This window comes from Clarias gariepinus, chromosome 26, assembly GCF_024256425.1.
Source record: "Clarias gariepinus isolate MV-2021 ecotype Netherlands chromosome 26, CGAR_prim_01v2, whole genome shotgun sequence".
Lineage (NCBI taxonomy): Eukaryota > Metazoa > Chordata > Actinopteri > Siluriformes > Clariidae > Clarias > Clarias gariepinus.
In genome coordinates, this window is record NC_071125.1 from 24490001 (window position 1) to 24512456 (window position 22456).

General features: G+C 38.6%; 2 protein-coding genes across 2 annotated transcripts; one reads left to right on the top strand and one right to left on the bottom strand.

The window, feature by feature from the left end:
* Positions 1 to 2372: 2372 nt before the first annotated feature.
* Positions 2373 to 11477, bottom strand: chrnd (cholinergic receptor, nicotinic, delta (muscle)). The gene is made up of 12 exons (XM_053487933.1): positions 11359 to 11477; positions 9893 to 10032; positions 9639 to 9683; positions 9159 to 9268; positions 8924 to 9079; positions 8719 to 8834; positions 8448 to 8648; positions 7434 to 7545; positions 7221 to 7335; positions 5074 to 5284; positions 4429 to 4547; positions 2373 to 2759 (listed from the first exon to the last, which is right to left on the bottom strand). Exons 1-12 carry the CDS (start codon positions 11408 to 11410, stop codon positions 2577 to 2579), a joined length of 1560 nt encoding a protein of 519 aa, XP_053343908.1. The 5' UTR covers positions 11411 to 11477; the 3' UTR covers positions 2373 to 2576.
* Positions 11478 to 13210: 1733 nt separating this feature from the next.
* On the top strand, positions 13211 to 14883 carry camk2n2 (calcium/calmodulin-dependent protein kinase II inhibitor 2). Its single transcript, XM_053488065.1, has 2 exons — positions 13211 to 13553; positions 13827 to 14883. Exons 1-2 carry the CDS (start codon positions 13385 to 13387, stop codon positions 13895 to 13897), a joined length of 240 nt encoding a protein of 79 aa, XP_053344040.1. The 5' UTR covers positions 13211 to 13384; the 3' UTR covers positions 13898 to 14883.
* Positions 14884 to 22456: the final 7573 nt, after the last annotated feature.

Consider the following 22456-nt stretch of genomic DNA (forward strand, 5'->3'; position numbering starts at 1 on the left):
CGAAGCTGAGTTTTTCCTCATGAATGACATCATAAAATAAATCTCATTCAGGCTGCTAATGTTCATGAGAAGGTGATCATGTCTCATCTAGAAAAGTGACATCTACAGTAGAATGGTCGAATTATGAATCTGGATTCTGATTGGTCAGAAGGTCTTAATTAATTAAAACAGCACAGGTTTATTATCAGAGCAGAACTCTGCTTCATCACCTCCACACCCGAACCTTTGGAGGATTCTCTACAAGGTTTCTTTGGATGCTTTAGAAGGAGGAATTTATGTAGAACCTTTACCACGGCGAAAAACCATCACCACCTTTTACGGATAGACTTTTTTAAGTTTTTTTTTTTTTTTTTTGGCATTTCTTTCCTAGCAGGGATCCGGAGCGGTAAAAAAAAAGCTCTGCAGGATGCCTCTGTCTCCGTCTGGATCTGCGTCTTGGTCTCCGTCTTGGCCTGCCTGAGAGACGTTTCAGCTCCTTTTATCCCGGCATCGTTGCTTATGCTGCACAAACAGCATGATAAACAAACGCCCCCGGACCGAGACCAGGGTTTAATGTGTGGAGGGGGAGAGTGAGGTGAGCGCTGCGCTGCCTGCTGAGTCTGAGTGGGAGGATGGCGTTTTTTAGAGGTTTCAAGAGATGCCAGGGGTATTTATTTAATGCCCCCCTCCCTCTGTTTCTCTTCCAAAATAGGCATTTTTTTTCTCCTGTGAAATTGCAGGAACGACGAGTTCTTTTTGACAGCTGTTTTTGAGTCTGCAGGCTGTCGTGGTGGTGGTGTTTAAAATATTTTGTGTTTTTTTCCTTTTTATTTTTTTCCATAAAGATGCTCAAGAGTGAAAAAAGTTCAGGATACATCAACTTAAAAGGTTACTGACAGCTAAAGTTCCTCTATTAGTAAGTAGTACCAAGCAGTACTGCTTTAGAAAGACAGATTAAACAATCCTGGGGTTTCACTGAGAACCTTTTAAACACTGCTTTAAAAGATGTCAAAAACATCAAAGCTTCTGGGTATCAAGACCTTGCATTTAAAAAATTTTTTTTAGACTTTTGAATCTCCAGCATGCTAAATCATTTTAAAGGTTTATTCCTGCACTGCTTTATCCCAAGCGTACATATTTTGAGATTTTTAGATATCTATAAAGTTGTGTATCTCGAGTTGGTCTTACATAAATCAAACTCTTTTAATAGCAGTTGTGTTTAGCACTGATTCCTGAATTATTGGCACCCTACAGAGAAAACTGTATTGATTTTGTTGTGGCACGGTGGTGTCTGAGATAGAACTTGTAACCTCACACATCTAGTGTTGAGGGTTTGATTCCTGCCTCGGGTGTGTGTGTCTGTGTGTGTGTGTGTGTGTGTGTGTGTGTGTGGAGGTTGCATGTTATCCCTGTGTATAATGGGCTTCCTCTGGTTTCCTCCAACAATCTATAGATATGAGAATTAGGTTAATGGGCATTCCCAACTCCCTGTGAGTGTGTGAGTGGAGATTGGAACCCGGCACATGACAAGTGGTGGAGAGAACGAGTGAGTGAGTGAGTGAGGTTAAAAATACTCAGTCTCAAGTCTGTGTACCAAATATTACCTGTAGGGGTGCCAATAATTGAATTAAAAAAGCAGTAGTATAATCAAAGTTTAAATCATGTATTGCTTCCTATACTGAAGATTCAATGCAGCATTTGAATAAAAATTATAATGTCCAATCTTCTACTAGTAAGGATTTCGGGACGATCTCCTCAACTCCGAGTTCAGGAAGTGACATCGAACCAACATGGCGGCTCATGGCATCAACAATAAACGCAGCAGCATTTCGTACCTTTATACTGTATATATATACTTACTGTATACGGTGATATATCTTATATAAACACTGATGTCATTTCAAGTTCTACCTCCGAGGTTAACTTGAATATACAGTAGCATTAGTTTACACATCTCATGTTATAATCATTTCCCTGAAGAGTGCCAAGGTTGGAGTTTCCTCGACATCGGTTCCAACCTGTAAACCCGTACGGCTGGAACGTACTGTACACTGTATATCAAGTGAGATCTTTCTAGTGAGAGCAAAAAACTCAACCTGCTTAACACTTTACTTTTGCTAAATTAAGAGATAATTAAAAGGAAAGTCTTCTTTCTGTTTAAAAAAATCCAGCTTGTGCTTCGCCATCTTTCTGCAAACTGTCAGCGTCATTAAACTGTCACTTTTACGTAAGACTTTGACAACATAATTGAAGCTTCTCATCGTGTTTTCAGGAGAGCGAAGGAGCAGCTGCTGAAGCGTCTCATCACCTTCATCTGACAATTCGCACAGGTTTGAGTCCAGATTACAGAAAGACAGAGAGGCTTAATGTTTACCCTCTAGGCTCTCGGTTAAATTCCACCACTAACTGTTTAACTCAAACAGATCGGAATAAAGAGAAATAAATCCAGTGTTTATCGCTCCATGTGCGTTTATTCTAAACCTCTATGTAAATACCAAACCCTTCGACATACTAGAAAAACAATACTGAAATGTATTCATGCAAAAAAAAGCTAAATTACAGTAAAACCTGAACGAAGAATCATATAACTGAGTCATTTATATAAAGCGTTTGTCTGCTTCCATGTAGGTGAACGAGTCTCCCTCGAACGGGAGAGGAGGCGGATGGTTGTAGATTCCCATCAGGAAGATTCCGATGGTCCCGATGGTCATGACCGGAGTCACGATGTAGAAACAGAGGCGGTCCACCGTCCGGGCAATCCCACTCCAGTTATCCTTCTCCTGCAAAAACACACCATTCAAAAGGCAGATCAGGCCAAAGAGCTTGAATGCAAAGGAGTCGACTCTTTGAGTCAGATCTTTGATCGGAGTCAAAATGGATGTGTTGCACCTTGCAACTTATATATATATTAAGTAAAATGCTACTTTAGATTTCTGATTTTCCTGAAAGCGCAGACTTGACTGTGATGCTTCATTTTATACGTATATTCAAAGAATAATATTAATGAATAATAAACATGAACACAAGCCCGAAAAAGGCTAGGGGTTAGTACTCCTAAAGTGTTCCTCAATCAGCATGAGGAAGCTGAGAACCCCTAACTCACACGGCTTCTGGATTCTGATTGGCCAGGAGAGAAGGTGTTGATTCATTTTCTATAACAGCAGCTCTGACAGTATCACAACTGCAAATCACAGGATTATATTCATACACTCGTACTTTTATTTTTTAATAGAAAAAAATGTACATGATCGTTAATATGAATGTTTCTGTAACAACAGGCAATACGCCCTGTAACACAATGCATAAAAAATATATATTATTTCGGCCAGTAAAAATAACGTAATAACCTAAATAATAAAATTGTCTTTTTTTAGTACTGAATTTGTACCTCTTTGTTCACGTGGAATTTATTTGCACACTCAGTTTATCAAGTGCATTTTAAAAGATATACAGCACCTTCTGTTAAATTTTAAACTGAACTAAGTTTTTATGCGTTGTGCGGAGGTGTGAGAGGTGCAAGATGGCGTTTATTAAGTAGATTTCAATTGCACACTCATAAACGCATATAAAAAAAATTACAGCACCTCCTGTTGAATTTTGAGATGCACTAATGATTTCTCCATGTTTTTTTATGATATACAGTACATGCATATTTTATTTCAATTTTAAAGTAGCAGATCATCTCCTCACGTGGGACGATTGTAATGAAACAAAGCCAACATGTTACCTCAAGCCTGGCCAAATACACCCCATTAACCCCCCCCCCCCCCCCCCCCAAAAAAAAACATCTTGGTGTTCTATTACTCATCTTAAATTGCCACAAATGATTTTTCCACAAATATCTACACGCCAAATGTTCAGTTTTATTATATTTATAGATTTCCTTGTATAAGATTCTTCCTGCATTTAATCCAAAGAGACGTTCCCCTATTTTATTTTATTTTATTTTTGTTGTTAATTATTTTATGTGTTATTGTTCTAAAGAGAGACTTTTATTTTTTTTAATGCCTAAAACACTCTCGAGTGAACTGTGAATTTCTGCGGCAAATTTCTGTACATGATCTTCATGTTGGCTCGGATCGAAGGAGTTTCTGACTCTATGCCCAGCCCATGACTTCATATTAAATAATATGTTGTAGAGCGATTTCACCGCATAAAATATATGCACAAATTATTCTTGTATAAAAACTATTATTTAAAAAACATCTAGACAATGTCATTAAAACATTAAAATAAATTTTTCAAAGTCTCAATACTTTTGGCCACCACTCTGTATTTTATTTGTTACTTTTAAACATTTTTGCTGATAATATGCCCAAATTATGTTTTTTTTTTCAAATAAAGTATAAGTATAATTGTCCAAAAGTGTACACATTTTCATTTTAAATTATCAACAACACACAAATAAATTTACTCCCCACGTCTCACCACCACAGTCTCACGTCTCACCTCGTTATAGTCGTTTTTGTTGTGCATGTGCTTGACGATGTAGTTCGCGCCTTCCACAGCCGGCTTCAGCTCGTTAAACAGCTGATCGGTCACGTCCGCGTTGCTGCTCGATTTATACACTGCGAAGAAAAACACAGCAAACGTCCAAAAAACGCACAGAGACGAGGAACGTGACAGCAACAAGCAACGTCAAGAACATCTCTCTCCATAGGAAATATAAGAACATATTCACCAATTTGATCAGGTCATTTGTGGTTTTTGTGTTTTTGTTGCTTTGTAGGTTTTAAATAAACAAACAGGGTGGCTTGACCTCTGACCTCCTGTCTGTCTGTCAAAATAATTTAGTTCTACTTGAATCAGTTTAAATCCCTTTGGCCTCTGTGTGAAGTCTGTTTTATAAACCTGCTGCAAAAAGTTTTTATTGATTCTCAGTTTGCGCTTTAAATCTCATTGCACTTTATTTATTTTTCTCCAATAAAAAAATTTATGATATAATATTTTTTAAATGAATTTTACGTGGGATATTTACTTTTTTATAACAGTATGTCTGCATATTTATTAAAGGCTAAGGTAAACCAAACTTTAACCAAAACAGCTCGAGAAGGTTTCTGCTAGCGTGACACAGTGAGGCGCTGTGGTACTGACCGGCGGTGGGCGTGGGCCTCGCGGTCAGGCCGTGTCTCTCCGACTGCTTCTCGAACATCAGCTCACTTCGAGACTTTACGCTGTAATACTCCTCAGCTTTAGCGATGTAGCCCACAGAGCTGGAGCGCCTCTGCAGCGCCCCGTCCCACCGCGGCTCACTATCGGCCGGACGTGACATGCGGAGGAGACGGGGAAGCTTCTCCAGGAAAAACTGGGTCACAGAAGGACATTTATTTAGCTAGCTGTACATTACTGAATACAATGTGTGGATTTGTATGATTTATATATGCAACAAACTTTTCTGTGTGCAAAGCTAGAAGAGCCAAAGAAATGTAAAGAATTTCCATTGTGTGTCATTGTTTATGGAAGTGATCCCTATTAAATTACTACTGTAATCATGGGATGTAGAATGTGGCATTAAGATGCTCATAGTGTGGGGAAATATTATAAAGTGCCCTCTAGGATGCTCCCAGAATGGATATAATATTTGAAAGTACCCCTTAGCATGCACATAGGGTGAATAAAATATTATAACTATGCAGAAGGTCCTCTTCTGCTCTCTCTTCCCTCTCTCTCTTTCCCTCTCTGTCGAGCTACATGTCGTTCCTGAGCTGCCAGTGATCCAGACTCCAGTGACCGGACCTGTCTGACCCATCCTGGTGCCCCGCTTCCGGCTGAAGATCTCGTCACATGGATGCCCCGTGTGTCTCTTTGGGATGCGTCTCGTGTCTGGGGATGGTTTTACTCTACCATAAAGACGGTTCTGGCCTCGACTGGTGTTGACAGCTGTTTCTCTGAGGACTTGACTTGGCTGCAGATGCTCAATAGTTCAGGACTGGAATTTCCTACAAGTCTACCTGAGTCTCTAATAACTACCTGGACTCCATAATAACATCAATTAACATCAACTGTTATACCTGAACTGGCTAACACACCTAACACACAGTATGAGTGCAGATCAATCCCTGCTCTCTGTTTCACCCAGATGAGGATGGGTTCCCTGTTGAGTCTGGTTCCTCTCAAGGTTTCTTCCTATTACCATCTCAGGGAGTTTTTGTCTTTGCCTCTGTTGCCCTCGGCTTGTTCATCAGGAACGATCTGATCATTTTAATTCATAGACATTCACATTCCATACAAACTTTTGAAATAATTCACTTTTGATTGTGTAAAGCTGCTTTGTAACAATGACAATTGTTAAAAGCGCTTTAAAAATAAAATTGAATTGAATTGAATAAAGTGCCCTCTAGGAAGCTCCTAGGGTGGATACAATATTATAAAATGCCCTTGATGCCCCTAGGGTGGATAAAATGTAGAAAAAGTACCCTTTAGGCTGCAACAACAGTATAGAAATCTAATAGATTGCCCTCTATTGTGCACTGTATAAGAAATTTTAATTTTAAAATGTGCCCTCTAGGATGCACCTATAAGGAACATGAAATGTAACACATTGTCCTGTGGGTTGACCCTTTTGTATTTTAAATCTGATAAATGGCCGTCAATGGTGCACCTACGATATATGAAATTTCATAACATGCCCGCTAGGATGCCCTAAGGTGAAAATAAAATGTTGTAATGTGCCCTGTAGAGTGTTCTGGCAGTATAAAACTCTGATAAAGTGCCCACTAAGGTGCCACTGTGGTGTTTAAAGTGTGACCTCTCCTGCCTCGGGGTCTGTGTGTGTGTTGAGTTTGCCTGTTCTTCCTCTGCTTCGTGGCTTTCCTCTGGTTATTATGCCCAAAGACATGCAGCTTAGACTAATTAGGGCATTTCCAAATTGACTGTAGTTGTGAATGTGTGTGTGAATGTTGACCGGAGGTCCTACCATGGTTAAAAAATGGAAATAAATATGAAAGTTCACTATTGGCCTCCACGGCCCCTAGTTGTACTACAAAGGTTACTAGATGGATGGATGGAAAGTGCCCTCTAGTGTTCCTCTCTGGTAATTTAATTGTGTTAAAGAAGCCTCTAAGGTGCCTTTATACTGTATAAGGATGATAAGTGTGGCCCTTTTACTGTAGGTAAGAGGATATGATGAAGTGCCCTAATGGGTGTGTAATAGGAGGTGTCCTTGTACATTTTTTTGCCCCTCCCCCTCTAAAGACCATGTAAATGCTAAAGTGAAGGTGAAAGGTTCTCAGGTAACTTGCCACTTTGGTCCACTCGGACATGAAGTGTGTGCTGGGGGTCCTGAAGTGGAGGTTCAACACGACGACACAATTCAACACCACCACAGTGACGAGAACCATGATGAACATCAGATACCTGCAAGAACCACAACCAGGTTCCTCATGCTCTTGTTGCTCTGCATCCTTAAAGCTGTTATAACTATAACAGGGTTTCCTCAGGGGCATCTTACTCACTTGACAATCAGAGGAACAGCCATGGAGGTCTCGGGCAAGCGCTGAGATATCAGGAGCAGGAACACAGACTGAGCCAGGAGCACTGAGATGGACAAGGTCATCTTTTCACCACCTGAACAGGGCCAGAAAAAATTAACTTCTGAAAATAGAGCCTTCTTTAAATATGAAAGCTTTAGTGTTACAGGTCCAAACTTTTAAAACGTCCATCAGTTATTTAGGAGTTACAAACAAGTGAACAAGTTACAAATCACTTCTTTAAATAAAACACATTTTTAACTCATTCTTAAAAGTTACAGAATGTTTCTTTAAAACTTATAAAGTTAAACACTGTTCCTTAGGTAAAGGTGTAAGTTACAAATCCCTTCTTTAAAAATTCCAAAGTTAAAAATTAACTCTTTAAATGAAGATATTAAAAGCACTTCTTTATCTGTTAGAAATCTTTTTTTATTTATTTTACAAAGTTGCTGAAAGCTTTTTTAAAACCACACTATTTGATGTGACTAAGTTATAAAAATTTCTTTAAGCATTGCAATGTTACGAATCATTACTTTTAAAAGCATAAAAATATAAATCTGTGCACTAAAAGGTACAGATTAATTCTCTAAAAGTTAAAAACCACTGTTTAAGTGTAAAAGATACAGTGTACAATAAAAGGTACAAATCTTCGCTTCTAAAAAATTATAACCTAATAAAGTGACTTTTTAAAAATTAAAAAACAGCCCTGTAAAACTCAATTAAACATCAATTCCTCATCATGTCATTTTATATAGAATATAAATCTGCCTCTGCATACTGATTCAATCTCAGACACATATCACACGTGTAATTATGAGGAGGTTATATTAATGTATTAAAACTAAAATAAAATACTGCCACTAGTGAGCATTACACTGTTTAACACAAACAGCTTGCAATATCATTGTTTGACCACAGAGGGCTCTAAAATTCCCCCAAATTCCCAAATCCTAAAGCAAAGGGTCCGGAGGTGATTTGAGCACTGAAGTGTCGACTCACTGTCTGCAGGCAGGTAGTACACCAGCGAGGCCAGGAAGGAGATGAGCACACAGGGGATGATGATGTTGACGATGTAGAACAGAGGCTTGCGTTTGATGATGAGGTAGAAGGTGATGTCTTGGTGCTTGTTGCTTTCCATAGGGATGCTCTTGTAGATGTTTTTTCTGGCAGGTCTGTGAATGATCTCCCACTCACCATTCTCTGAGAAATTAAAAAAATTAAGGGCTAATCAAAAAGAAAACAAAAACATTAACCTATGATCCAGGATTACCTGTGAATCCTTCAGGGTCGATGATGATCCATTCCACGCGGTAGCTCTTATTGGTGTCACCATCCATATCTTCTTTTAAATTTAAGCTGATCTCTTTGGCATTGTAAGTTAAAGAGCTGAAAGATATATCAGAAAGTCGGGTTGGATTTGAGGTCTAAAATGAATATTTGTGTTTTCCACAATGATGGTGAATGAAGCAGCCGACCTGAACTTTAGGCTGCAGTTTTGCCAGTCAAAAGGAAAGTAGCGGACGTTGATGGAACAGGAGCTACGGAAGATAGCAGGAGGCAACCAGTACACAAACCCAGTGGGGTCGACCAACACGTTACAATAATAAGCCACCTCGAACTGGGCGTCATTACTAATGAGAAGAGAAGCAGCATTGATTAACGACCTATAAAACGTTTTCATTGAAGAACATCGTCACAGAGTCGTCTTACTTGTTCTCCAGAACGATCTCTGGAAGCCACACCATTTTGGATGGTAGGCGCACAATAGTGATGTCATCAAACTCGGAGGGGTTCCATGCAAGTCTAGGGTCAGTCCAGCCCTAATCATAATCACGAGGAAACCCAGGATCAGAACTTAGAACACTTTTTATACAGATATATTTAAAGCTTTTCTAGATCCACATAGCTCTTTGTTCAGAAATTCTTATATTGATTGATTGATTGATTGATTGATTGATTGATTGATTGAAAAAATTATTAACCTTTTTAAAAGTTGAGCCTAAATTAAATTAATTGAGATAAAGTTACAGTTTTAAGCCCAAACACTGCCTTTTCTTCAGAGAAACTCTAAAAGATCCTGTGCAAAACTCAAGAATAAACAATGAGTCAATGAGCTACAATAAATTCTAGCAGAAATTTCTTTTTCTTCCCCTTTTTTTTCAGAAATTTTTTTTTTATTAGAGAACTTACGTGTTCTATCCACACGTTGGTCAGCAAAGTTTCACTGACTTCATCCTGCCACAAACAGATTTACATCAGAATCAACAGAGTGATCTAAACACTGCAGTAAGGACGACATGTTCAGATAATGTTCTGTACAGTATGAAAATCTGACAATAAAAAAAACCCAAAAAAGATCAATCTGATGATAAAAACATGATATACAGTTAATAGGAAGCTCAGGATTACAGCTTTGTCTGACCTTTGTCTGAACACACACTCACCAGAGAGATGAGGTTGGACAGCATCAGCGAGAGATAAATCGTTGTCGTCTCATCTTTGTGTTGCACCGGACGCAGTTCTTTGTTGTATCCATTCAACAGGTGTTTGATGAGACGTTCCTCCTCGTTCCTGCCGCTGCATCCTGTGAGTGAGATGTAGACATTAATGAGCTTTATATACTTCATGGTGTAAAACCTGAGGAGCAGCACGTGTGTAAATTAAATATATTAAAGTGTTTGAGTGTAAATACCAAAAACATAATTACAAGGTAATTTCTTTTATTTTAATATTTAGTGTTTTAATGTAAAAAATGTTTCCCAAGCATTATTATTATTATTGTTTGTGTTTTTTATAAGGCTTAAAAATACTACAACAAAACGTTCCTAGTTTGATAGATAGATTCTGCTTGGAATGTTTCTTTTAGAGAAACTCAAATTCTCTATCAGACCATTAATGGTAAAAAAAAAAAAGATGTTCATGTAAATGAACATGCATACATCATGTCTAGAATTTTTTAGAATTTTAAAATGCATCATCTAAAATTATAGCATAAGATACGGTATAGCCTACAGTTTTAAATGTCCCATAGAACCTGTTTTCACTCTGTAACCCTACATAACTGGGGGAAAAAAGCTCACAAAAAGTTTGCGGTTTTGGTTTTGTTCTAGTTAACACATTTTAATCAATCAATCAATTACACACTATTGCTTTTAATAATAATAATAATAATAATAATAATAATAATAATAATAATGCATTAACTATTTTATGTGTTCTTTCAACTGTATTGAATATTAAACTAAATGTGCTTTTGAATTTGCTCGTTCTAAAAATCACAGAGCTCTCAGATCATGAGCAGCTCTACAGTTATGCGAGTGTCCCTTACTATCCCAACACTGGATTTGTTCTTGTTTATATTACTAATACTGTATCAAATAACAAAACATTGAAGTATGGAATAATTTACAGTGAAAGCACAAACATGAAACTCAGATTAAACCTGAAAAACTCTGATTAAATTGAAGGACTGAACCATTTCTGTCTTTAGGAGGCGGAGGTGGGGGTGGTAAATATGAAATGCTTTGTTTGCTTTGTACAGTATTTCTTCTGACAGTATTAACTTATTTATACCTGTATTTAAAAATATATATTATATACTATATAATAAAAAATAGTGTTTTGCAATATTAATATGATTTGAACTGTTACACGAAAAATAAACCCTCTTTACAGAATAAAACATCAACATGGAGAAGAGTTCTGGAGCTGGAGGACAGTGTGGGACAGTGTGTCGGGGTGTTTGGGACATTTTGAGAGAACGCGTCTATTTAAATCAGTATTTAAGAGAATATCAATCCTGAGCTTTGTGATTGAAACACCGGGGAATGAGCTGTGAATACGAACACAAAGTGTTAAAGTTTATAAAAAAGTTAATAGTTTGATTAGTTTAATAATAAATTTTTCTTACCTGAGAGAAAGAAGAAGAGCAAAACTGGAATCAGGAAAAAGACAGACTTCATTTTATTCCAGTTATCTTGTAGTATTTTCTGTTTTTCTCAGGTTGTTGCTGTGATTGTGTAAGTGTGATTCTCTACAGGATTGACTTGAACAGGTGGCAAAAACTACAGGGAAAAAATAGACACACAATCTCCCACTTCCGGTGCTGAGTTACAGTGCGCAGGGGTGGGGGTAGTAGAGTGGGCCGGGGTGGGGGGGAGTGGCTGATGACCCCACATCGGTCTGATGGAATAATTTAAAAAAAAAAAACATAAAGAATAATAAATCAGGTATTATTTTTAAGCGTAACACACACACACACACACACACACACACACACACAAACAAGCACACACATATAGGCTAATAATTAATAATTGGGTCCATTTATCGCAGACACACAACAAACACGAGTTTTAACATTTGTGTCGCTTTTTTTGTAGGTAAATGCATCCAGCAGGTGGCGCCAACAGATTAATTCAATTATATATTTCGGTTCCTGGTTTCTGTGAACTCGAGCAGAGCTGAGACTCGAGCTGGACATCAGCTGTTGTTTGCATTTCGTCACGACTCTGAGCTCCTGAACGCTGATGTAACATGAAGCCTTAGAGCTTGACTCAAACCTTTATCTGTTGCTCAAGTAGTAAGTGTTATTTAGATAGATAGATAGATAGATAGATAGATAGATAGATAGATAGATAACATGAAGCCTAAGAGCTTGACTCTATCCTTTATTTATTGCTCAAGTAGTAAGTGTTAATTAGTTTTAGTTTAGTTTTAGCCTTTATTTGTCACATATACATTACAGCACAGTGAAATTCCTTCTTCGCATATCCCAGCGTAACTGGGGTCAGAGCGCAGGGTCAGCCATGATACAGCGCCCCTGGAGCAGTTAGGGTTAAGGGCCTTGCTCAAGGGCCCAACAGTGGCAACCTGGTGGAGCTGGGGATCGAACCGCCGACCTTCTGATCAGTAACTCAGTGCCTTAGGCCTCTGAGCCACCACTGCCCCTAATCAGATAGATAGATAGATGGATAGATAGATAACATGAAGCCTCAGAGCTTGACTCCATCCTTTATTTATTGCTCAAGTAGTAAGTGTTAGATAGATAGATAGATAGATAGATAGATAGATAGATAGATAGATAGATAGATAGATAGATAGATAGATAGGGTGTTGCTCATTGAATGCACCGGGTCAGTGATAAAGAAGAGAGCACCTTTATCTTCCCAGTTTACCCTGCAGGTGTTCCTGTCCTGGCTGCTGTCCGAGGTGCTGAAGGTTTCTCACCTGCACTGCAAAGACTTTCCACTACGTTCACTGATCTCATTATTTACACAGGACAAGTTTATTCAGAAATCCAGCTGGCACGTGAAGCAATCTGTGAGATATTATATTTTCTTTTTGTCTGTCTGACTTCCTGTCATTCAAACTGTAGTTAGAGGTTTTGTTTGTCTCCCTGTCCCTTTCTCTCCCTCTGTCTGTCTGATTGTCTGTCTGTCTGTTTTTTATAATCATTCCCTCACACTCTCTCACACTCTCTCTCTCTCTCTCTCTCTCTCTCTCTCTATCTATCTATCTATTTTATCTATCTGTTTGTATTTTATCTCACCTCATGTAACCCCCCCCCCCCCCCCCGCCCCCCGCCTCTGGCTCTAAACCCGGATGAATGACTTCACTTTTCCGCCTGGGTGTTCCTCCTCCTTTATGGTCTTTGGGATCTCCCTGCGTTTTTCCGCCTCACCACCAATCCCTGACTCCCTCTCTCCCTCCCCCCCCCTCTCTCTCTCTCTCTCTCTCTCTCTGTTACCATAACAGCTCATTGAGTCCTAACTCGGAGCGAGCGCGCGCTGCTGGAGTTAGAGAGATTACGCTCAACCCGAACCCCGAGCCGGAACCCGAACCTGTTCTCATTTTCGGATTTCAACATTCTCTCTCTCTCTCTCTCTCTCTCTCTCTCTCACACACACACACACACACACACACACACTCTCGCCATGTCCGAGGTTTTGCCCTACAGCGAGGGGAAGATGAACGGCTACGGGCCGGACGACGAGGTCGGACAAATGTCGTTCAGCTGCCGGCTGCAGGACACCAACTCGTTTTTCGGCGCGTCGCAGTCAAAAAGGCCGCCGAAACTCGGACAGATCGGGCGGGCAAAGCACGGTGAGTGAGTCCGGGGATGACCGGGAGGGGACTGGAGTCATTACCAAAAACATGAGGAAAAATGAGAAAGAAAGTAAAAAAAAATGAAAGAAAGAAAGAAAAAAAAATAAGAACATTCAACCGAAATGCGTTTGCATGGCGCAGTGTGTGGATTATAACTGTGGTTTTAATTAATGTATTTTTATTTTGACTGTCGGGTAATTCGTATTATTCTTTGTATTATTATTTAGATTTTTTTTTTAAGCATCCTCATGGTTTTTTTCTGTCTCTCAGTGGTGATTGAAGACGACCGAATAGACGAGGTGTTGAAGGGCATGGCGGATAAACCGTCCCCCGGGGTGTAGACCCTCCGGACCACTCAGAACCTTTATTTCGCATTTAATCACCGGTTTGAAGCACCGCATGTAAAGCAGTGAGGAGCGACTGAGAAGCCTGTGAGGATCAGGATGCTGAGAGCGGACTGATATGATAAAGGGGTGATGAAGATGATGGATGATGATGATGATGAAGAACTGGCATGACACGACCTTGGGCGTTTGGGTTTTAGGTTGAAAAAAAAATCATAAGCGGAATTTTCTTTCCAAGCTGCTGGTTTAGATTCTAAATTCTCCACAGTAACCCATCTAGGCCTAGAACAATCCACCCACCTTTATCACAGCGATGAGAAGAAGTCCTGCTCGGGTCCGACTTCATCCACCATCACGATCTCAGTGTTCAGTGTTTGGGTTTTAGTGCCACGTTTCATCGATGTAGCTGCGTTGAATCAATACGGGTCACGAGCTCACAAACGACGCAACACTGAGTTTTAATAGGACAAACAAACATGAAACGCAACAGTTGAGGATAATTGTGTGCATGTAGTATGCATGACATTTCAACTGTAGAATTATTCTGCGGTATTTCAGTATTAATGTGACAGTAGAATAGTGTACACTCTTAGAACCAAAGGTACCAAACTGTACTTTAATCTTAACATGGTGTTAATCTTGTTGTTAAACTTTAAAGGTGCATCAGTGATTCATCAGCACCAATGTTGCGCTGTTTAGCCTAGGATTTATAAAGACAACATTTTACAAGCAACAAGAAAAGTCCAGCTTGGCACCTTTACCTGTCCCAGTGAAGCCTGAGCATCATTTTACTTTTTTCTTTTTTTCTTTTTTTTGCTTGCTGTACGCTATGACGTCACACCATGTTGTGTTGTTTATTTCCACTTAGGGTTTCAGCGTCATGCTCTGATTACACACTTCCGAAAAGGAAATAGGTGACAAGAGCGCTTGAGCGTGTAGGTTCAAAACACACACACACACACACACACACACACACACACACACACACACAATGAACAAGAGGCCTGGTCCTTGGTTGTGTTTCAACCAGGGAAGAAAGCATCTGCAAATATGAGCACAAATATGATAATTGTATGATAATTATATGATAATTATATGATAATGAGATGATAATTATCCCCATAAACACAGCAGGTTAAAAGCAGGTGAACATGAAGTTTACCTCCAATGCCAGCAAGGATTTTAAAAAACACGGAGGAATACTAATAACTATTCTGATTCTTTTTTTAATGGACAGAAAGAAGAGGAGAATATCTTGTTTATTTCATTTCATAATTTTTTAAATATATGGCGTCATGTAAATAGGAAAATCTCTTGGTGATTGAGTTTGCATGAACTTCGTGCCAATGCAGGTGTTTGCACCTGTCTCTAAAACTCCTTCTTTTTACTGAAGTTAATGTTTCTATTTAATATTTTTATAACTAAATATTTGTTACTCAAAATGATATGCTAGTGTGCATTCATAGGGAATAATAATAATAATAATAATAATATTTTGTTAATAATAATGTTACTATCATTATTAATATTATTCTTATTATTATTGCTTATTATTATTGCTTGTCATTCCAGAATTGAAAATATTTTTATTCCATTTTTCCATCAAGTTCTCTAAGTGTAAGATCACATTATTTATTTATTTATTTATTTATTTATTTACTTACTTATTTATTTATTTATGTTCTGTATGGTTTGTGCATGAAATAATATTTTCCAAATGAATGAAGATTTTTATAAAGCAAAAAAAAAGATAATTCATCTCAGCATTTATGGAGAATGAACTCTTGTGTACTCTGTGTACTCTGATGCCATTACACTGTACTTGCTGAGTTAATAAATGGAGACAGAACTTGTCAAGTTGTCTGATTTAATCTTTTTTTTTTTTAATCCAGGATGAACAATGAGCAAAAGAAATCGCGGAATTTTAAGATTTAGATCATACCACCCACACAACAATGCTCTTGTTTATGAGTTAAATTAAAGAGAAGTGTTCAAAAAAACAAAACAAAACACACAAAAAAACAGGAAAAGTATAATCAGCCTAAATGAGCTGAAAACAAACACCTGGATAAAGTTTCATTCAGAATTTTTTTAATTTGAAACAAAACAATCATGTAAGCCAGTGGGAGGTCTTTATTTTCATGCAGTCGAGTATGAAGCTCATGGGATAAAGATCAACATGATCTTTAATATCAGCATGAGCGTGTGTGGTTGTGGGATGTGTTTACATTGTTTACTTCCTCATCCTCATGGGACAGTGATGGGTCAAAAGGTTCAAGCCCCAGCACTGCCAAGCTGCTACAGCTGGGCCCTTGAGCAAGACCGTTAATCCTATCTTCTCCAGGGGGCGCTATATTCTAGCTGACCCTGCGATCTCACCCCAGGTTCCTAACTGGGTTATGCAAAAAAATATGCAGTAAGTTACATTTGGCAAAAAACAGAGCATGGTCAGGGTCATGGTGGTTTGACCTGGTGAGTTATAGGAGACTGATTTGATTGTATTTTGTGAAACAGGAGTGGTCCTAAGAAAATATTTCTGTTATTGTCAAGACATCACATGTTCAAATCTCAGTGATGCCCTAGCTCAATGAATTGGTTAATCATGTGATTGCAAAAGCTCTACTGTAGGTGTCTATAAGTTTGTGTATGCAGAAGAGGGCAGATAGCGCTGCTTTACCCCAGCTGTGTTATGTAGCAAAAGCAGCAGTTTAAAAGGATGTACAGTATATTCATGTCTGGTTTTACGTGTGTCAGAAGAATGGGGTCATTGCCTTCACCTTCTTCAGATGGAAGCTGATGTATGAGAGGGTGTAACATGTAAGACTAAATTGAGGCCAAAATAAAAGGGTTAAAAATAAATAAATAAAAGTAAAAATAAATAAAATATTTATTTAAAAATAAGAGATTAATGCAAAAAATAGTCTCAACCGTGCTGAAGTGAGCAGATGGAGTCACTGAGGTTGAGGAACTCTCAGAAGAACAGTTCACACACCATACTGACGTTACCGACATTTCTGCATCCAGGGTTCTCTGCAGTACGAATAGTGGCAGAGCCTATAAAAAAAAGTATCAGGATTAGACCAGTCCCAGGTTGGGTTTAAATCCACCTACATACTTTGATCACCTTCACCTGAAGCACTACGGCTGATCTCTCAGAGAGCAGTGTTTATGTTATTCAAACAACTCCAGTATTATTTTTTAACACTTCTGCTAGTGTGAATGACATTCGTTTGCGTTGGAGTCACGCCGCACCACACCGCCGTACTCCAGTGTTTACATTATGTAGATGCAGATGATTCATGCGTTTGTCACTACTCATTTCAGTAACGATGAAATACAGTATTTATTACCAGTGTATCAGACATCACACATCCCAGATCTCTTTCCTTATCAGCGAGTGTCATTTTAATGATCCTAAAGACGCACTCGTCTTAACCTGTTGCAAATCGGATAAACATCTTGCAGAAAACTAGTAGATTTTAGCCCAGCTGCTTTGATGACAGCCTGGAGCTTTTTATAAGCGCTTTAATAAACAGCACATGTGGAAAAAGAGAGTGGCGTGCTGAGTTGCTACGACAGCGCAAAGCCGTTTGACAGGAGTGAGCTGACAGCGGTTTACTCTGCAGCATTAAATCAGCATTGAAAACGTTCTGAAGCTGTCACGGGCGGGACGTTGGCTTTCTACTGGCACAGAATGAGGAGCAGCAGCAGCGAGTGAGGAGATAAATGAAATGATGGAATCAGGCGAAGCTAATTAGTGCAAACTAAAAAGTCATTACCTGCTGCGATGGTCGTAACAAAAAAATCTCTTTCAGCATGTCGAGAATCGTTAATCACAGCCTTTCACACATATTTATATTCATATTTAACTATATTCAAGAACGAATCATTTCTTGGTTTATTTTCTATTTACTATAGCAGTGTAAAGATTATTCCAAACACATGACAATCAAATATGGAGTTCCTCAAGGCTCTGTATCAGGACCGCTCATGTTTCAAATCTATGTAAAGATTTAATGTGGAAGAAATATTTATACTTCAATGTTAGATATAAAAAATACTGGATTAGTTTTTTCTTTAAAAAAAAAAGCCTAGTTCCAGGAAAGGAAAGGAGTTAAATTTGTAATAAATAAAGTGGACTATTTTGAAAGACTCTGTGTAGTTCAATGGAGTGCAGAAGCGTCATATGAGTCTTAGCTTAACTTAATACTGAAATGCATTTCTGCAGGGGTCGAGGGTTGTGGAATTTGGCACAGATTATTTTTAGTACATTGTACTTGTGTTCTGGAAGACAAACGTCATGTTCAGTATGCAAAGCAAAAACATTGATAACAACCAAGACATACTGAGTTTTTATTTAGGACAGAATTTCAAAACTCATTATTATTATTATTATTATTATTATTATTACTTGCTCTCTATTTTTTATGAAGCAAATTGTAATGTATAAAAACATGCTGTATGAATAATTTCATTTTGCTTTTGCTCAAAAGAATAAATCTTGTTCAAAGTTCAGTTACTGTAACAGTTTTCTTACTCCAAGATTAAAACCTTTTCATTTAACTCGATTCTGTTTCCAGCATTTTACAGTAAACACTGTCACAAAGCAGCTTTAAAGAAATTCAGATTTTGATCCCTAGTTAATAGGACTACTCCTTTATGAGCTCATTTTTTAATGTTAATTGCACTCAGATTCTTTAGCCTAATGATTTAAAAAAGTTTCATGTCGATGTAAAAGCACCAGCTGAGTTAAACTGGGCTCTGCAGAACAGAACAGATCAGTGCTGTAGAAATAGAGGGGCAGCTTCTCTGTTCTCGCAACCTTCCAGCCAAAAACCTGCTAATGACACATCCTACACATGATCACTGAGTCACCGATACACACTCGCTTTGATCCGAGCGTGTGTGTGTAAATAACCATGGCTTTCCATTCCCATCTGTGTTGTCTAACAGAGTTCCTGCGCTGACAGCTCCTCAGGTCTATAACTCGCTCACGGTTAGATCGCTTCCTGTTTTTTAACCTCGTTATGGAGCAGAAGCGAATCAGCAAGTTGAGACTCTCATCTGGTCCTGCAGAGATGTTCTGAGCTTCTGTCCAGCCGACCTTAACATCTCACGTTCACTTCTGAAAGTGCAGTTATTAGAATTCTTGCTTGACTTATGTGCTGAATCAGGGAACGTTTAAGAGCCTGGAGAGAGATCAACATAATCTGCATCTCTACAAGGAAAAACAAAGAAACACTCATTACTGTACATTTCAGCTCTGAATTAAAAATACATGCCTTCTGGTTTATTAATGCATGTGCGGAGTCCTGAGCGCTTCTGGGGATTATATTTGTGTGTGAGTGTGTTTGATGATCTTCTGTGATGAAAACTGCAGGAGTCGAGTGTGTGTAGTGTTGCGACGGTTATGAACGTGAGAATCAATCTTTCACTGCAGCACACACACACACACACACACAATAATGTGCAACTTTCACTCATTCAAGGAAAATGAATAGAGCGCTAGCTAAAATTATTGGCACCTTTTGTGATAATAAACTAAATTTTTATAGTTAAATGCAAAACACTAGTTTCAAATGTATTGGCACCCCAGTTATATACATTTGAGCAGCATCAAGTCTTTTCCATCGAGTCTTTAAATAATAGTATGTGTGCCGGGTCTGAATCAGGGCCAAATTGATTCTTTTGCCTCATTAGCTACAAAGCTCGATTAGGTTTCACACTTCACATCATTAAACTGACTATAAAGAAAAAGTCTGAGTGGGTTTTTATTTCTTTATTTAAGTCATACTTATTTCATGAATACAGCAATGGAATAAACCAAATAAGTATCTAACAAAACTTAGCCAAGCCTAGAGAACATGTATACTAAATAAATGATTAGATGCTTATATAAATATCTTCACTCCCACACTGTGGTATCCAGTTCATGTGTGAAAATGATTCCTCATGGTCCAATAACCTCTCTGAGTCGTGGAATATGGCTAAAGAGAAACTCCATAGATGTGATCCTCTGGTGATTCAGTACATTCAGGTGGTCAGCTGACTTCATTTTATTGCCCCATAACGTTACTGAGTCTAGACCTGAGTAACTGATCAACCCCAGATCATAACACTGTCTCCAGAGGCTTGTACAGTGGACACTATGCATGATGGGAGCATCGCTTCATGTCCTTCCCTTCTCACCCTGACACGCCCATCACTCTGGGATAGGATCGGTCTGGACTCATCAGGTCACATGACCTTTCTCCATCACTTCAAAGTCCAGTCTTTATTCTCCCTAACAAACTGAAGCAAAGTGTGTGTGTGTGTGTGTGTGTGTGTGTGTGTGTGTGTGTGTGCGTGTGTGTGTAAATGTGTATTTTTACTATTAAACATAGCTTTGCAATTTCACTGGGTGTTTAAGTGATCTCCCATCACACTCATGCAGGATGTGAATTCAAGAGTTCCTCAGGGTTTAATAATGTCTTGGGCCGGTCCTAACCCAATTCCACTCGCTATAATATTTTCTTCACTTGATGCAGGACAATATTGAAACTGACACTTTTTTTGGCCAGGCAGTGCAGTTTAAATCATTTTGTTTGTCACTTGCAGACTTCTCCAAATTTTCCGAAGTACTACAGCTCTGTGCTTTGGCGTCACACTAACCAGGAAAACACACCGGGTTCTTTAATTAAATACAGTCAATTAAACCTACAGTATACTGAACATCGTAAAGGAACATTTGGAAAGGATCTTTATCTGCTCTTCTTTATGTTCTCATCATCATCCTCTTTAGCTCACATACACTATAAAAAATAATTTTGTGGCCTCGTGAATCCCACAGTAATAAAAAGGTTATGTCACCTTAATAAAATCTCTAAAAGTCACATGCATGATTGTTTTAGTTAGACAAATCAAAATAAATGCCAAAAAAAAACCATACTAATTTTGTTTATTAAATTGACACTATAAGTTAGGTTTACTTTAAAATAGAAATTAGCATTTGACAAACTGAATTATATTTTAAACATGGTGGCTCAGTGGTAGGTGTTTCACTGGCCCGGGTTCGATTCCCAGCCAGTGCCCAAACCCCAGCCGCTGGAGGCAGTGCCGGTCCCAAGCCCAGATAAAATGGGAAGGTTGCGTCAGGAAGGGCATCCGGCGTAAAACCTGTGCCAAGTTGTAGTGCGGACTGGGTATTCCGCTGTGGCAACCCCTTGCTGGGAGCAGCCAAAAGAACAACAGCAACAATCTAATATTTTTGATACATTTCAATCAAAGTATTTAAAAAAAAACTAAAGCAGATTTTCAATTTATTTTTTGTGTGAAACATGTTATATATTTTTAATTTCTCTTTTACAGCACCAACACCAATAAAGAAAAGATGTTAAAATGGGAATAAAACAGGAGGTAAATGTCAACTTTTTAAATGTTACAGAAGAATTAAATGTGTAACTATTGAATCAAAGATAAAAATTAAGTTCAAGTACAAATTTAAGTAGGCTTTACTGTCACTTCAACCATACTGTATACAGTTAGTACACAGTGAAATGACATCACACTGTAATGTTCCTCCAGGACCGAGGTGCTACATGTAACATAAATTTACAACATAGGTTAACAGAAAAACCAAACTAGCTAACTAAGAGGCCTAGTTAGCTGGCTAGCGGAGACAAGACAGATTGACCTAACAACATAAATGAACAACATAAATTAACAAAAACTAACTAGCTAAGGAAGACTATCTACTGGTTTTTTTTTCAGACAACAAAGTGCACGTGCAAATGTTCAAACAAGAGCAACAAAGTGACAAACACGACATAACATAACATAACATAACATAACATAACATAACATAATACCCTGTGGTGTTGAGGTGATGAATTGAGGTAGTGGAGAAACAATTAACGTTATTTAACGTAGTAGCAAGAATTAAGACGTTAGTGCAAAAAGTAGTCCAGTAATGAATATTGTGCAAAAAAAGAGCATTTACAGGTTGGTGTGTACGATAGTTTGGTGATGTAGGTCAGTGTGTTTGCGCTTGTGTTGATTAGTCAGTCCAGTCTCAATATTTTGAGGTAGTTGAGTTAAGCTGAGTGATAATGTTTGTGTGTGTGTGTGTGTGTGTTTATCAGTTCAGTCCCTTTTTGTTGAGGAGATGGATGGCTTGTGGAAAAAATCTGTTGCACAGTCTGGATGTGAGGCCCGAATGCTTCGGTACCTTTTTCCAGATGGCAGGAGTGTGAAGTGTGTGTGAGAGGGGTGTGTCCGATTAGCCACCATGCTGGTGGCTTTGCGGATGCAGCGTGTGCTGTAGATGTCTTCAGTAGAGGGAAGAGACCCTGATGATCTTCTCTGCTGTCCTCACTATCTGCTGTAGGGTCTTGCGGTCCGATTTGGCACAATTCCCAAACCAGACAGTGATGCAGCCGCTCAGGATGCTCTCGATAGTTCCTCTATAGAAGTTGATCAGGATCGGTGGTGGAAGCTGGGCTTTTCTCAGTCTTCTCAGAAAGAAGAGACGCTTTTGGGCTTTCTTGTGCAGGGAGCTGGTGTTGATGGACCAGCTGA